Source organism: Mesoplodon mirus (assembly GCF_964341445.2).
Source record: "Mesoplodon mirus genome assembly, chromosome: 4".
NCBI classification, from domain to species: domain Eukaryota; kingdom Metazoa; phylum Chordata; class Mammalia; order Artiodactyla; family Ziphiidae; genus Mesoplodon; species Mesoplodon mirus.
Window position 1 is genome coordinate 72,424,032 of NC_138979.1, and position 15,135 is coordinate 72,439,166.

The 15,135-nt window shown below is 46.5% G+C and overlaps 1 protein-coding gene across 1 annotated transcript in view; it reads left to right on the forward strand.

The window, feature by feature from the left end:
- Window positions 1-15,135, forward strand: part of GABRA5 (gamma-aminobutyric acid type A receptor subunit alpha5) — a 100,318-nt gene that overhangs the window by 71,748 nt on the left and 13,435 nt on the right. The window contains exons 6-7 of the mRNA XM_082619005.1: window positions 11,482-11,625; window positions 14,184-14,336. Coding sequence (XP_082475131.1) covers window positions 11,482-11,625; window positions 14,184-14,336 — 297 coding nt within the window. The remainder of the gene's footprint in view (window positions 1-11,481; window positions 11,626-14,183; window positions 14,337-15,135) is intronic.

Genomic DNA, 15,135 nt, shown 5'->3' on the forward strand with positions numbered 1-15,135 from the left:
TTGCTATGGCTAAAACTTCCAAAACTATGTTGAATAAGAGTGGTGAGAGTGGGCAACCTTGTCTTGTTCCTGATCTTAGTGGAAATGCTTTCAGTTTTTCACCATTGAGGATAATGTTGGCTGTGGGTTTGTCATATACGGCCTTTATTATGTTGAGGAAAGTTCTCTCTATGCCTACTTTCTGGAGGGTTTTTATCAAAAATGGGTGTTGAATTTTGTCGAAAGCTTTCTCTGCATCTATTGAGATGATCATATGGTTTTTCTCCTTCAACTTGTTAATATGGTGTATCACATTGATTGATTTGCGTATATTGAAGAATCCTAGCATTCCTGGAATAAACCCCACTTGATCATTGTGTATGATCCTCTTGATGTGCTGTTGGGTTCTGTTTGCTAGTATTTTGTTGAGGCTTTTAGCATCTATGTTCATCAGTGATATTGGCCTGTAGTTTTCTTTCTTTGTGACATCCTTGTCTTGTTTTGTATCAGCGTGATGGTGGCCTCAGAATGAGTTTGGGAGTGTTCCTCCCTCTGCTATAGTTTGGAAGAGTTTGAGAAGGATTGGTGTTAGCTCTTCTCTAAATGTTTGATAGAATTCACCTGTGAAGCCATCCGGTCCTGGGCTTTTGTTTGTTGGAAGATTTTTTATCACAGTTTCAATTTCAGTGCTTGTGATTGGTCTGTTCATATTTTCTATTTCTTCCTGATTCAGTCTCGGCAGGTTGTGCATTTCTAAGAATTTGTCCATTTCCTCCAGGTTGCCCAGTTTATTGGCATAGAGTTGCTTGTAGTAATCTCTTGTGATCTTTTGTATTTCTTCAGTGTCAGTTGTTACTTCTCCTTTTTCATTTCTAAATCTACTGATTTGAGTCTTCTCCCTTTTTTTCTTGATGAGTCTGGCTAATGGTTTATTAATTTTACTTATCTTCTCAAAGAACCAGCTTTTAGTTTTATTGATCTTTGCTATCATTTCCTTTGTTTCTTTTTCATTTATTTCTGATCTGATCTTTATGATTTCTTTCCTTCTGCTAACTTTGTGGGGGTTTTTTGTTGTTGTTCTTTCTCTAATTGCTTTAGGTGCAAGGTTGTTTTTTTTTTGTTTGTTTTTTTTTTTTGCGGTATGCGGGCCTCTCACTGTCACGGCCTCCCCCGCTGCGGAGCACAGGCTCCGGACGCGCAGGCCCAGCGGCCATGGCCCACGGGCCCAGCCGCTCCGCGGCATATGGGATCCTCCCAGACCGGGGCACGAACCCGTATCCCCTGCATCGGCAGGCGGACTCTCAACCACTGCGCCACCAGGGAGGCCCGCAAGGTTGTTTTTTATTTGAGATGTTTCCTGTTTCTTAAGGTAGGATTGTATTGCTATAAACTTCCCTCTTAGAACTGCTTTTGCTGCATCCCATACGTTTTGGGTCGTCATGTCTCCATTGTCATTTGTTTCTAGGTATTTTTTTTATGTCCTCTTTGATTTCTTCAGTGATCACTTTGTTAGTAAGTAGTGTATTGTTTAGCCTCCATGTGTTTGTAGTTTTTACAGATCTTTTCCTGTAATTGATGTCTAGTCTCATAGCATTGTGATTGGAGAAGATACTTGATACAATTTCAATTTTCTTAAATTTACCAAGGCTTGATTTGTGACCCAAGCTAAGATCTATCCTGGAGAATGTTCCATGAGCTCTTGAGAAAAATGTGTGTTCTGTTGTTTTTGGATGGAATGTCCTATAAATATCAATTAAGTCCATCTTGTTTAATGTATCATTTAAAGCTTGTTTCCTTATTTATTTTCATTTTGGATGATCTGTCCATTGGTGAAAGTGGGGTATTAAAGTCCCCTACTATGAATGTGTTACTGTCGATTTGCCCTTTTATGGCTGTTAGTACTTGCCTTATGTATTGAGGTGCTCCTATGTTGGGTGAATAAATATTTACAATTGTTATATCTTCTTCTTGGATTGTTCCCTTGCTCATTATGTAGTGTCCTTCTTTGTCTCTTCTAATAGTCTTTATTTTAAAGTCTATGTTGTCTGATATGAGAATTGCTACTCCAGCTTTCTTTTGGTTTCCATTTGCATGGAATATCTTTTTCCATCCCCTTACTTTCAGTCTGTATGTGTCTCTAGGTCTGAAGTGGGTCTCTTGAAGACAGCATATATATGGGTCTTGTTTTTGTATCCATTCAGCCAGTCTGTGTCTTTTGATGGGAGCATTTAATCCATTTACATTTAAGGTAATTATCGATATGTATGTTCTTATTCCCATTTTCTTAATTGTTTTGGGTTTGTTATTGTAGGTCTTTTCCTTCTATTGTGTTTCTTGCCTAGAGAAGTTCCTTTAGCATTTGTTATGAAGCTGGTTTGGTGGCGCTGAACTCTCTCAGCTTTTGCTTGTTTGTAAAGGTTTTAATTTCTCCATCAAATCTGAATGAGATCCTTGCTGGGTAGAGTAATCTTGGTTATTGGTTTTTCTCCTTCATCACTTTAAATATGTCCTGCCAGTCCCTTCTGGCTTGCAGAGTTTCTGCTGAAAGATCAGCTGTTAACCTGATGGGGATTCCCTTGTGTGTTATTTGTTGTTTTTCCCTTGCTGCTTTTAATATGTTTTGTTTGTATTTAATTTTTGACAGTTTGATTAATATATGTCTTGGCGTGTTTCTCCTTGGATTTATCCTGTATGGGACTCTCTGTGCTTCCTGGACTTAATTAACTATGTCCTTTCCCATATTAGGGAAGTTTTCAATTATAATCTCTTCAAATATTTTCTCAGTCCCTTTCTTTTTCTCTTCTTCTTCTGGAACCCCTAAAAATTGAATGTTGGTTCATTTAAAGTTGTCCCAGAGGTCTCTGAGACTGTCCTCAGTTCTTTTCATTCTTTTTTCTTTATTCTGCTCTGTAGTAGTTATTTCCACTATTTTATCTTCCTGGTCACTTATCCGTTCTTCTGCCTCAGTTATTCTCCTTTTGATCTCTTCTAGAGTATTTTTAATTTCATTTATTGTGTTGTTCATCATTGCTTGTTTCATCTTTAGTTCTTCTAGGTCTTGATAAATGTTTCTTGCATTTTCTCTATTCTATTTCCAAGATTTTGGATCATGTTTACTATTATTATTCTGAATTCTTTTTCAGGTAGACTGCCTATTTCCTCCTCATTTGTTAGGTCTGGTGGGTTTTTGTCTTGCTCCTTCATTTGCTGTGTGTTTTTCTGTCTTCTCATTTTGCTTATCTTACTGTGTTTGGGGTCTCCTTTTTGCAGGCTGAAGGTTTGTAGTTCCCGTTTTTTTTTTTGGTGTCTGTCCCCAGTGGCTAAAGTTGGTTCAGGGGGTTTTGTAGCCTTCCTAGTGGAGGGGACTAGTGCCTGTGTTCTGGTGGATGAGGCTGGATCTTGTCTTTCTGGTGGGCAGGTCCACATCTGGTGGTGTGTTTGGGGGTGTCTGTAGACTTATTATGATTTTAGGCAGCCTTTCTGCTAATGGGTGGGGTTGTGTTCCTGTCTTGCTAGTTGTTTGGCATAGGGTGTCCAGCACTGTAGCTTGCTGGTCGTTGAGTGAAGCTGGGTGTTGGTGTTGAGTTGGAGATCTCTGGGAGATTTTTGCCATTTGATATTACGTGGAGCTGGGAGGTCTCTTATGGACCAGTGTCCTGAAGTTGGCTCTCCCACCTCAGAGGCACAGCACTGATTCCTGGCTGTAGCACCAAGAGCCTTTCATCCACACTGCTCAGAATAAAAGGGAGAAAAAGTAGAAAGAAAGGAAGAAAGTAAGAGGATAAAAGAAAATAAATTAAAGTAAGATAAAATAAAAGAAAGTTATTAAAATAAAAAATAATTATTAAGAAAAAGAAATTTTTTAAGTAAAAAAAAAAAAGGAGGGATAGAACTCTAGGAGAAATGGTGAAAGCAAAGCTATACAGACAAAGTCACACACAGAAGCATACACACTCACAAAAAGAGGAAAAGGGGAAGAAATCATAAATCTTGCTCTCAAAGTCCACCTCCTCAATTTGGGATGATTCTTTGTCTATTCAGGTATTCCACAGATGCAGGGTACACCAAGTTGATTGTGGAGATTTAATCCGCTGCTCCTGAGGCTGCTGGGAGAGATTTCCCTCTTCTTTGTTTGCACAGCTCCCGGGGCTCAGCTTTGGATTTGGCCCCACCTGTGCGTGTAGGTCGCCGGAGGGCGTCTGTTCTTTGCTCAGACAGGACGGGGTTAAAGGAGCTGCTGATTCGGGGGCTCTGGCTCAGTCAGGCCAGGGGGAGGGAGGGGCACGATGTGGGGCGAGCCTGCGGCGGCAGAGGCCAGCATGACTTTGCACCAGCCTGAGGCGTGCTGTGCGTTCTCCCGGGGAAGTTGTCCCTGGATCCCGGGACCCTGGTAGTGGCGGGCTGCACAGGCTCCCCGGAAGAGAGGTGTGGATAGTGACCTGCGCTCACACACAGGCTTCTTAGTGGCGGCAGAAGCAGCCTTAGCGTCTCATGCCCGTCTCTGGGGTCCGCGCTGTTAGCTGCGGCTCACGCCCGTCTCTGGAGCTCCTTTAAGCAGCGCTCTTAATCCCCTCTCCTCACGCACCAGGAAACAAAGAGAGAAGAAAAAGTCTCTTGCCTCTTCGGCAGGTCCAGACTTTTCCCCGGACTCCCTCCCGGCTAGCCATGGTGCACTAACGCCTTCAGGCTATGTTCACACCGCCAGTCCTCTCACTGCGCTCTGACCGAAGCCCGAGCCTCAGCTCCCAGCCCCGCCCGCCCCGGAGGGAGAACAGACAAGCCTCTTGGGCTGGTGAGTGCTGGTCGCACCGATCCTCTGTGCAGAAATCTCTCCACTTTGCCATCTGCACCCCTGTTGCTGCACTCTTTTCCGTGGCACCGAAGCTCCCCAACTCAGCCACCCGCAGTCTCCGGCCGCGAAGGGGCTTGTAGTGTGTGGAAACCTTTCCTCCTTCACGGCTCCCTCCCACTGGTGCAGGTCCCGTCCCTATTCTTTTGTCTCTGTTTATTCTTTTTTCTTTTGCCCTACCGAGGTACGTGGGGAGTTTCTTGCCTTTTGGGAGGTGTGAGGTCTTCTGCCAGCGTTCAGTAGGTGTTCTGTAGGAGTTGTTCCACGTATAGATGAATTTCTGATGTATCTGTGGGGAGGAAGGTGATCTCCGCGCCTTACTCTTACGCCATCTTCCTCGGGCCTCCCCCGTACTCTCTTTAGATACATGTCTGTGCTCCCAGTCTTTCCTGACTCTCAGAACTGCCCTGGTCACTGAGACCTATTGCCCCAAGGTTTGAGCTTCTTTTTCCTTTTGAGCTTTGGGATTCACGTTTCCCAACCCACTCACATCTTCCAGAGGTTATGGGGGCCCCCTTAACTCTTTTGACCAGGGTACAGACTCACGGCCCACGTGTCGATTGGGACTGGAGTGGGGGTTGTTAGTGGGACATTGGCAGCCCTCCTCACTGCAAATGTAGCCAAGAAGGGGGAGACCAGCTTCACAGTGCAGCAGCTCTGCCTGCCATGAGGCAGAGGAGCTGGGGGAAGATGCAGGACAGTGGCACAGGACAACAGGGGCACAAGCTGCCTGAGCCAGTCTGGAGACTGCCAGGAAATGCTGCCTCATCACCATGTACCGTCCACTCCATACCCACAGCCCCAGCTAGAATCCAGTGTGACCACTCTGCTCAAGTCCATGTCTCAGTACCATGGCCCTTCAATATTCAGGGTCCTGTAGCATCTAAATAACAGGAAGATAGAAATCTCTTGTCTTTTATGGGGAACTCAGGGCACCATCCAAGTCTCAGCATATGCCTGGTGGTGTCTGTGACCAGACACTTAGAAAGCAGCTTGCCAGGGTGGAGCACATCGTCAGGCCTCACCTCCCTCATCCCCAGCCATGTTCCCCCAGTAGAGAAGGGAAATTACAGCAGAATGGACTGTGTTGGGTAGCTCCAGTGCTGTCCATGTGAAATCAACACTTCTGTAATACCTGAAACTTGGAAATGGTAGGTCATGCTAATTTAAATAAAACATGACAAGAACACTCAACCTCCATCTGCTGTGTAAGTCAAGTGTAGCATCCATGTTATTCCATTGACTGCTGTATCTGGTCTACTCTATTTACGTCCTTCTATTTCATGTCTTACTAATATGCAGATGAACATTGGAATCATGTCACTAATTCTCAGGGTTCTGACCACCCCCTCGCCGAGCAGTCTTCTGATAAGTTGGGATCCCATATGGCTTTGCTCAGAGACAGGATACACTGGTTTTTGGAACCATGTTGAGTAACACACATCTGGAGGGAGAATGTCTAGCACAAGAAAGAAAGTGATACAACTTCACTGAAAGATATTTCAACCTAGAAGACTACTTTGTGTTGCTCTCAGCTCATACATTAGAAGTCAGAAATGCTCTGTGACTGGGAATGCCTGGGGTGCTCATCTGGGCCCATACTACGCATGGCGGCCCCTCAGATATTCCCTGACCAGAGGCAACGCTGAGGCTGGACTGGCCTTTGTGGTTCCTATTATGATTGCAAGGCATTCTTAGCAACAACCACCAGGGAACTTTGAAAAAACAAGGCTTATTACTCAAAGGTCTCAGAGGGTACACAACACGCCCAGGGCCACACAGCACTGTCATGGGTAAGGGAGAGAGAAAGAGCGCAGACCCAGGGCTCTACCCTTATTGGGGTCCAGGGTCGGGTGCTTAGGGTTTCACCAGTTCAATCTTTATTGGCAAATTTAAAATATAAGAACAGGAATTGGGCACTCTAACTAGGGAGAAGTGAGGTCATCAAATGACCAGTTATCTAGGTCACCTTGGGCTTTCTAGAAGGGGAACTGCATGGGTGGACTTGCCCTTTATCTAGTAGTGTAGCTAGGAATATGCCTATGTGAGGTGGATGCCTTTTAAATAGTTGCCTCGGCAATGGAAAACTTAATGCCAGGCACTTACAGTACAATCAAAAAGGCTTACTGTCAGGCACTTTCACTCCAAAGACCTAAATACACATCAAGTCCGTGATAAAAAGACTCAATACCATAAGATGTCATGTCTCCCCAATCTGTAATCTATAGATCCAATTCATGTCCAACATAAATTGCATCAGAGTATTTTTGGGAAAGCCTGATGAGTGGATTCTAACATGTATATGGATGAGCAAAGGATCAAGAACAGCCAGGGCCCCATGAGGAAGAAAAGGGGGCACCTTGCCCTTCCAGCTGTTCTTGTCTAGAATTCTAAAGTCTGTGTAGTTAAGACAGGGAAGATTGAAATTGGGGTAGAAAAAAGGAGCAGAACAGAGAATCCCACAAGAGAGAGAACCCATGCCTGATGAAGACCTTACTTGTCAGAACAGGCCCTGCAAGTACGTGGGTGGGAGGGACGGCTTAATAATTTCGGTGGGAGCACCAAAAACCACATGGAGAAGATCTGACTGGATGCTTATGTAGGAAAATATATACAGAAGTCAACTCTCTGTGATCAAGGCCCTAATGGTTAAAGATGGAGCATTCCAGCTTTGATACAGGAAGGCCTTCGAAATAAGATGCAGAAAGATTAAAAGGTTGATAGATTTGACTAACTTAACATACCATGTATCAAAAATTTTTAAAAAAATGAACAAAGTGAAATAGCCACAAACTTGAAGAAGACGTTTGCAACACATGGAGCAAAAAAATATGTATATCAGAATATATTTGAAAACATGAATCGAATGGGTAAAAAACACAAAACAGATTGCACAAAGAAAATATAGGCAAGGCAAAAAAAGCCCCTTTGTTTAGTGCTGTCTGCCCAGAAGGTACAACTACAAAGCAAACAACGCAATGATTATCATAAAGTTCAGAATACCACCTGTGGGGAGAAAGTGAGCCTTTGGTGAGTCGTGCGCGGAGGGCCTAGAAGGTTCTGACATTTTCCTCTGTGTTAAGCTCAGTGTTTGCTACATACATGCTTGTTTAATTATTTTCCAAGTGTTACGTATACACTTTTGCACATAAGGCAAGAATAAGGAAGTGATGTGCACTAGCAAAGAAACTCCCACACTTAGTGGGAACACGGCTCATTACTAATGTGACCGCTTCTGGCTCCTTCTGTGGAGACCTCTGATCACGCGTGTAGTCCTGCTTGTCTGCCCCAGCAATGACCACACCAGGAGCCCATTCGCAGTGCCGGGCACCAGCCCTGCCTGGTGGAGTCCCGGAGCCTGCTGTCCTGCTTAGGGATGCCTTCCCTGCCAGCCCATCCCATCTCCTGAGACGTCTGCCGAGGCCTCCCTGTGAGGGTGCACGGGTTCTTTTCCATCTGGAGTTGGCGTCAGGCTGCGAGCCAAGCACACAGCCTTGTCCAGAAGGCACTGGATGCTGTGTGTGGCAGCTGGGAAGATGCACAGGTTTGTACTACAGAGCGGGTGTGCGGGTTTGCCTTCAGGGCCCTCAAGAGCCATGGGGAACACTTGAGCTCCCCTGTTCCTTAAAGCCAACTGCTCCTCTGGAAGTGCTCTTGCCGAGGTGAACAGATGCCACGAGGCCCCGAGGCCGCTTCTCGGCTGTCCTCTGAAGCTGTGACACAAGCCCCTGGGAAGCACACTCCCCATGTCCTCCCACTGCAGTGGCCGCTGCGCCAGTGGCTCTGCAGCTCCCTCCTCACCTTCCCAACCCCTAGGCCCTGCAGCGCCCCCCCCTCCACCAACATTCACTCTGCAGGTGACCCTGTCACCAGCCCCTGCTTCAAGTGACATCTGTGTGCCGATGCCTCAAGGAGTCACATCCTCACCAGGGACCACTCCCATGAACTCCTGACTTGTGTGCCCCACTGTCTGCTCAGCATCCCGAGGAGACCTCTCATAGGCCTCTCAACTCTGGAATGTCAGCACCTGAATGCTGCTGTTTCCTCAGAAGCTGGGTTGTTCCAGAATCTTTGCCATCCTAGAGTGCAAATGACCCATCCAGATGCCTGGTTTGGTCACCCTCTTCCTCTCACAGCTCACATCTGATTTGTTAGCTGATTGGATGACCCTTTCCTTTAAAATGTATCCCTATTTTCTCCTCTTTTTACCACTTCCAGCCACTATCATCTTTCACCTGAATTATTTTAATATTGCCCTAAGCACTCTCCTGTTTCTGTTCTTTTCCCCCCTGCATTCTAGTCTCCTATCTCAGCCAGATGGGTCCTTTTACAGTATGAACTAGGCTATGTCACTTACTTGCCTATCCCCGCCCCCCACCCCCTTCCTGGCTAGCTCAGAGTAAAAGACAAAGCCTTAAATAGCCTTGAGGCAACGTTTATCTCGTCTTTTCCTCTGCCCTCTTCTGTCTACCCTGTCCAGCCACACTGCCCACCTGCCTTCTCCTCAGGCATTGTAGGCACACTCTTGCCCCAGGACATGTGCACCTGCAGGGCCCTTTTCTGGGATACATGTCCTTCTGACAACCATGTGGCAGGCTCCTGCACAGTCCTTGGGTCTCTTAAGTTATGCCTTCCCAGATTACCTTATTTAAAAGAGCACCTCTTGCCTCTTCATAGCTTATATTTCTCCATAGCACTTACTACCACCTCACATGTAACATGTCTTTTGTATATTTGTCTCCCTCCTCTGGGAGAAAGTCTTCTGCTTAGCAGTCCATCTACCTGTTCCAGTTTTCTACTGCCATGACAAATTATCACAAACTTAGCAATTTAATTGAAGCAACACATTTATTAAGTAACCTTACTATAGTGATCATTTTGCAATATGTATCAATACATGTATAAAATCATGATGCTGTACACTTTAAACTTATACAATGATACATGTTAATTATATCTCAATAATTAAAAACTTATATTATCTTACAGTTCTGTAGGTCAGAATACAGTGGATTTGCTTGGTGTTTCAGCTCTGGGTCTCCCACGGCCAGAATCATCATGTCAGTAGGGCTGCTTTCCCTTCTGGAGGCTCTGGGGGCAAATCCACATCCAGCCTCTCTCAGGCTGTTGTCAGGATTCAGTTCCATGGGTTGTAGGTTGAGGTCCCTGTCTCCTGCTGGCTGTCACCTAAGGGAGTCATTCTTGCCTTCTATGGGCTGCCCACATGCCTTGGCTCATGGCCCCTTCCTCCACCTTCAAAACCAGCAATGGCAGTCGAGTCCTTTCTTTCTGCTTCGAATCTCTCTGAGCTGGGTCTCTCTGACTGGCCCCAGCTGGAGAAAGTTCTCTGTTTTTAAAGGCTCAAGTGATTATACGGGGTCCACTGGGATCATCTAGGATAATCTCCTGATTTTAAGCCCATAGCTTTAATTCCATTTTGCACAGTGCCTTTTGCTGTGTAAGGTAACAGTCACAGGTGTGACACCAGGGGTAAAGTTTCTGCCTTCTGCACCACCCTCCCACCAGGACAGCATGGACGACAGGGCAACAAGTGCCTTCTGAAAAGAGAGACCTTTATAGTAGCTGATGTGGTCAGATGCTGCTCCAAGTTGTTAGAATCAAAAACAAACAGAGGGAATTCCCTGGTGGCACAGTGGTTAAGAATCTGCCTGCCAATGCAGGGGACACAGGTTCAGTCCCTGGTCCGGGAAGATCTCACATGCCGCAGAAGCCCACATACTAAAGCCCACACTCTGCAACAAGAGAAGCCACCACAATGAGAAGCCTGCGCACCGCAACGAAGAGTAGCCCCTGCTCGCCACAACTAGAGAAAGCCCACACGCAGCAACGAAGACCCAACGCAACCAAAAATAAATAAATAATTAAAAACAAAAACAAAAACAGAGACCAGACTTGAAAATTCCCTGAGCAGACAACCAGTTTAGTCCTACAAACAAAGCTTAATTTAGCTTATTTTGTAAGGCTAACTTGACCTGGGTCATTTCTTCCTTATGCCTCTGAAAATCGTAAGCAAAACTTAAACTGTTTCCCAAGGTTGATATGAGGTAAATACTGACCATTTCCCTATCATTTAAGAAAATTTTGATACTGTAACCAGCACTGTGAAGAATAAACAAACCATCACCACTTTCCCACTATACAAGATGCTTTGCAACAGTGTACCCCTGAGCCTCAATCCATGTTATGGTTTGAGTGCTCCCAGTTTCCAAACTGTCTTTTTGGTGTGTATTCATTACTTCTTGGGTGATTCATTGTTCTTACTTTGACTGTTTGTGAACTGTTGACAAGGCACTCTATGCATTACATCCTTACAGAGCTCTTGTAATGACAACAGGAGCCCTAAGAGCTGGGAGAGCCCCAGGCCCTGTGGTCTCAGGCCCGTGCAACAGTGAACCCTGAACAGAAGATACCCCATAGGAAGCACTGGGCCCGGTTTCTGAGCACTCTGCCCTTTAGAAATGAGAAGGGCCTGAACTGTGATGCTGTCTGCCCTGGTCTGACTGCTTGTACTTTCTTTAGGTCATTTAATTTTGCCTTTCTAATCATCTCTCTTACTACTTTTATAAACGTCATTGGTTGTGCCACGCTGCAAATGATTCCATGTTTACACCCCTTTTTTCTCCCCCATACAGATGCATATCCTAATTCCGAAGTTGTCTATGTCTGGACCAATGGCACAACCAAGTCAGTGGTGGTGGCAGAAGATGGCTCCAGGCTAAACCAGTACCACCTGATGGGGCAGACAGTGGGCACAGAGAACATCAGCACCAGCACAGGTAAGCCTCACCCCCCATTCAGGGGCGCACACCCTGGGAGAGCCCAGGACTCTCCTTAGCTGCCCGGGCCTGTCGTGCTGTGCTGGCCACAAGGAGCCTTCCACATCGGGCCCCCTCCCTCCAGCCGCACATGGAGGCATCAGCTGTGGCATCCTGGCATTAAGGGTCATGAGAGGCATTAATCTGAGGTGCATTTGCCTCCATGTGAGCAGCCCTGGTGACCGCAGGCCCTGGCCGGAGGCCTCATGGACCTACTTATATAACATAGTCTTGCCCAAGCACTGAGACATGAGGGCAGCAGCCTCTGCAGGAAAGGTAGAGAGCTTCCTGCAAATGCTCTCATTTACCTGTTCTGCTATCTCCCCACTTTGAACATTTCAGAGGTTTTCCTGGGGTTGAACTTGGGAAAGCACAACCGGGCAGCATAGAAATAGCCGAGGCCTTAGCAGGTGCTGTCACACCCGCAGGCACAGGGCTGGCCTGAGCCCTCAGGGCAGCACAAGCCGGGCTTCACCTGACACAAAGTGGGCAGGATGTCCAAAGGAACACAATGCGTTCCCTTCTTGCACCTGCAAAGGGTGTCCTCAGACACCTCCTGGCCACAGGAAGCCCAGCCCTAGAGGTCACGGTCACAAACTTGGCTGTGAGCAGGGGAGGGTCCTGCAGGGCTTCTCATGGCAGGAGAAATGTGGAACAGGGATGGCGTAAGTCCTGCTTGCAGCATGAGTTCTAAGCCTCAGATGTTACCCTGGTCAGCGTCCCTCTGTCAGCATCACCACCCCCTGGAGCTGGCTGGAAGCACAGGGACGTGCAGTGCATGCCTCTTCTCACACAGGCACTCAGTGCCCATCCACTGGTGTGGGCTGCCATCCTGGGGAAGGGCCTGGCAGGGCTGGAAGGAGGCTGCTGTGCCATGTGGTTACCGTGTTAAAGGCAAGGGAAGAGGAAGCAGACCTGATTTTATGGGAACAAGTGAAAAGGTGGCACCGCAGAGGTTTGGCGTTAAGAATCGCAATGCTCATGGAGGGTGCTACAGTTGGGAGTCGTTTCATGTCGTTCTTTAAAAATTTATAAATGGGTTTCTGCTCCTATTTGCATTCCAAAAAGATGGTCTTTTTTTGAACGTTATCTTATATTGTTATCCTCAACTCAAAAATAGAATGAAAAGAACCACCACAACAAAAGAATTATAAGGAGAGTAACTTCAAATCCTAATGCAAAGAAACAGAACGGCATTTTCCCTCTTCTCAAGCATTGAGAGGCAAAATCGAATCATGATAAAGATGTCTTTGCTGCTAAACGTATCTTGCCCCCCTTCTCTCTGTCCCTGTCTCCTTCTGCTAGGCCTGAGCCTATTCCCCTCCTCTCACCTGCTCTCATCTGCCTGGGGCTGTGGGGAGGGCGTGGTGCACCTTGGCCCTGAGGGAATTTTGGTCCCCTCTTCTGTAAGAGGGCAGAGTTCGTCACATATGATCTTAACTCATGCTGTGAGAAAAGGCACGTAGGGACACATCCACAGCTGGCCTTGCCGAGCACTGGGCTTTGAATCCAACAGCAAGCGTCCGAGCTATGTAATCAGTCTCAAATGTCTCAACATTCTGCCCAGGCAGCCAGCCGACCACCCTCGAACAGATGGCCCCACCAGGGGTCTACCTTAGCAGAGACCCCAGGCCCTTCCGCCCACATTCACAGTTCCACCAGGTTCCCTGGCCACACCATCTACTTCCTGCAATTCAGCTGAAGAACTCTTGTCCTCAGATCAACTCAGCTCTGCCTCCACTTCTCAAAGCATCCTTCCCATCTCCCCAGGGAGATGCAAATTCACACAGCAAAGGAGACTCTGTCTAACACACCCTCCCACCGCAGCCGCCTTGGCTCCTTACCAGTTCACCGTCAGGGCAGCATCGTTCTCCGCAACGAAGGGGAGGTCTGCACTCGCCTCCCACACAGCCAGGCAGATCCAGAGAAGGCACTGGGGCATCGCCAAGGAAATGCCCTCACTCTCTCTGTGGACCAGCGGAAGCTCAGAGCGGCCAGCACCCGTGGCCTGCGGAGGCTCTTGCTCCTCACCCCCAAGCTGGCTGAGGGGGCACAGAGCCTGTGGGGAAGTGGTAGCCCCCCACTCCTTCCAGCCCTCCCTGGCTGGGAAATGAGAAAACAATCCGCCCACGACAGGGCTCTGTGATCTCCTGAGTTATATCTGGAGAGGCTAAATCCTGAAATCCCGATGGCAGTAGCAGTGAGGGGGGCAGGTGGAGAGTGGCATAGATTGTGGCCAGGGATTTAGGAAAACACACAAATCTGATTTTCCCCAGCAAAGCATCCACCAGCAGAGGCTCTTCAGAGGCTGGGGGTCAAAAGACTTACTGATAAAATGACCGTTAAGAAATCCATGCATCCTTCAGCCTCTCCTTCACCCAAACAATACAAATAAATGCTTGTCCAAAGGGAGGGTGGAGAGAAGGGAGGCTCCCAGGCTCTGACCAGGGGCAGGAACCACAGGACAGGACTGTAGGGTTCATTTAGGTGGCTGACTGCACTAATTTGCTCATTTGCAGGTGAATACACAATCATGACGGCTCATTTCCACCTGAAGAGGAAGATCGGGTACTTTGTCATCCAGACCTATCTCCCCTGCATAATGACTGTGATCTTGTCGCAAGTGTCCTTTTGGCTGAACCGAGAATCAGTCCCAGCCAGGACAGTGTTTGGTGAGTGTCCCCAAGCCAGGCCTGCAGACTGTGTTCTGTGACTGCCTCTAACACCCCAAAGACAGCAGCGTCAAAGTCCCTAGTGCTGCCTGTCTATTCTGTGACCTAGAAAACAAACGGACCAGTTAGTTATGAATTCAGTGTTAAAGACTAGACTTAGGGCTGCTCTCTGAACCAGGGTTCAGAGCAATTCGATCACTGTTTCCCTTTTGAAAAGTCTTTCACTGGGAGCCTTTTTTTCTTGAGGTTTGAAATTGCCAGCAATCTGTCTTATGTGGGATTTTGCTACGGTATTTTCACAAGTCTCATAAAGTACTGTTTTCTATGTTATCAGGCAGTTTTCTTTGAAATGTGCATGCCACTTTAAAATTAACTCCCAATATTAACAGTCAATATGTTACATGTAATATGATAGATTAAATGTATATAAAATATAATATATATTACCTTATGTATATATAAATATAATATATATGAGATATACATACATACGTATGATACATGTATATATGTATACATATATATGATAAGAATTTAGAAAATTATCTGACATCCCTGAGACATAAATCAAGTTTAGCAAGATCCAGCTCAGGAGGTACCTTAGCACAGCAGACATGGTCGAGTGTTTGACTTTTACGTGGAAGCTCGTTTCATCAAAATCAATGTTAGAAGTAATTTTGTGGGTCAATTGTAATGGATGCTCACATCTTTCTAAACTGTAAAGTACTATTCCCGCCTCAGCTTTTCCTATTGCACTGTCCCTTCCAAAGAAGGAAAGCATGCCCTGCATTTCCCGCCA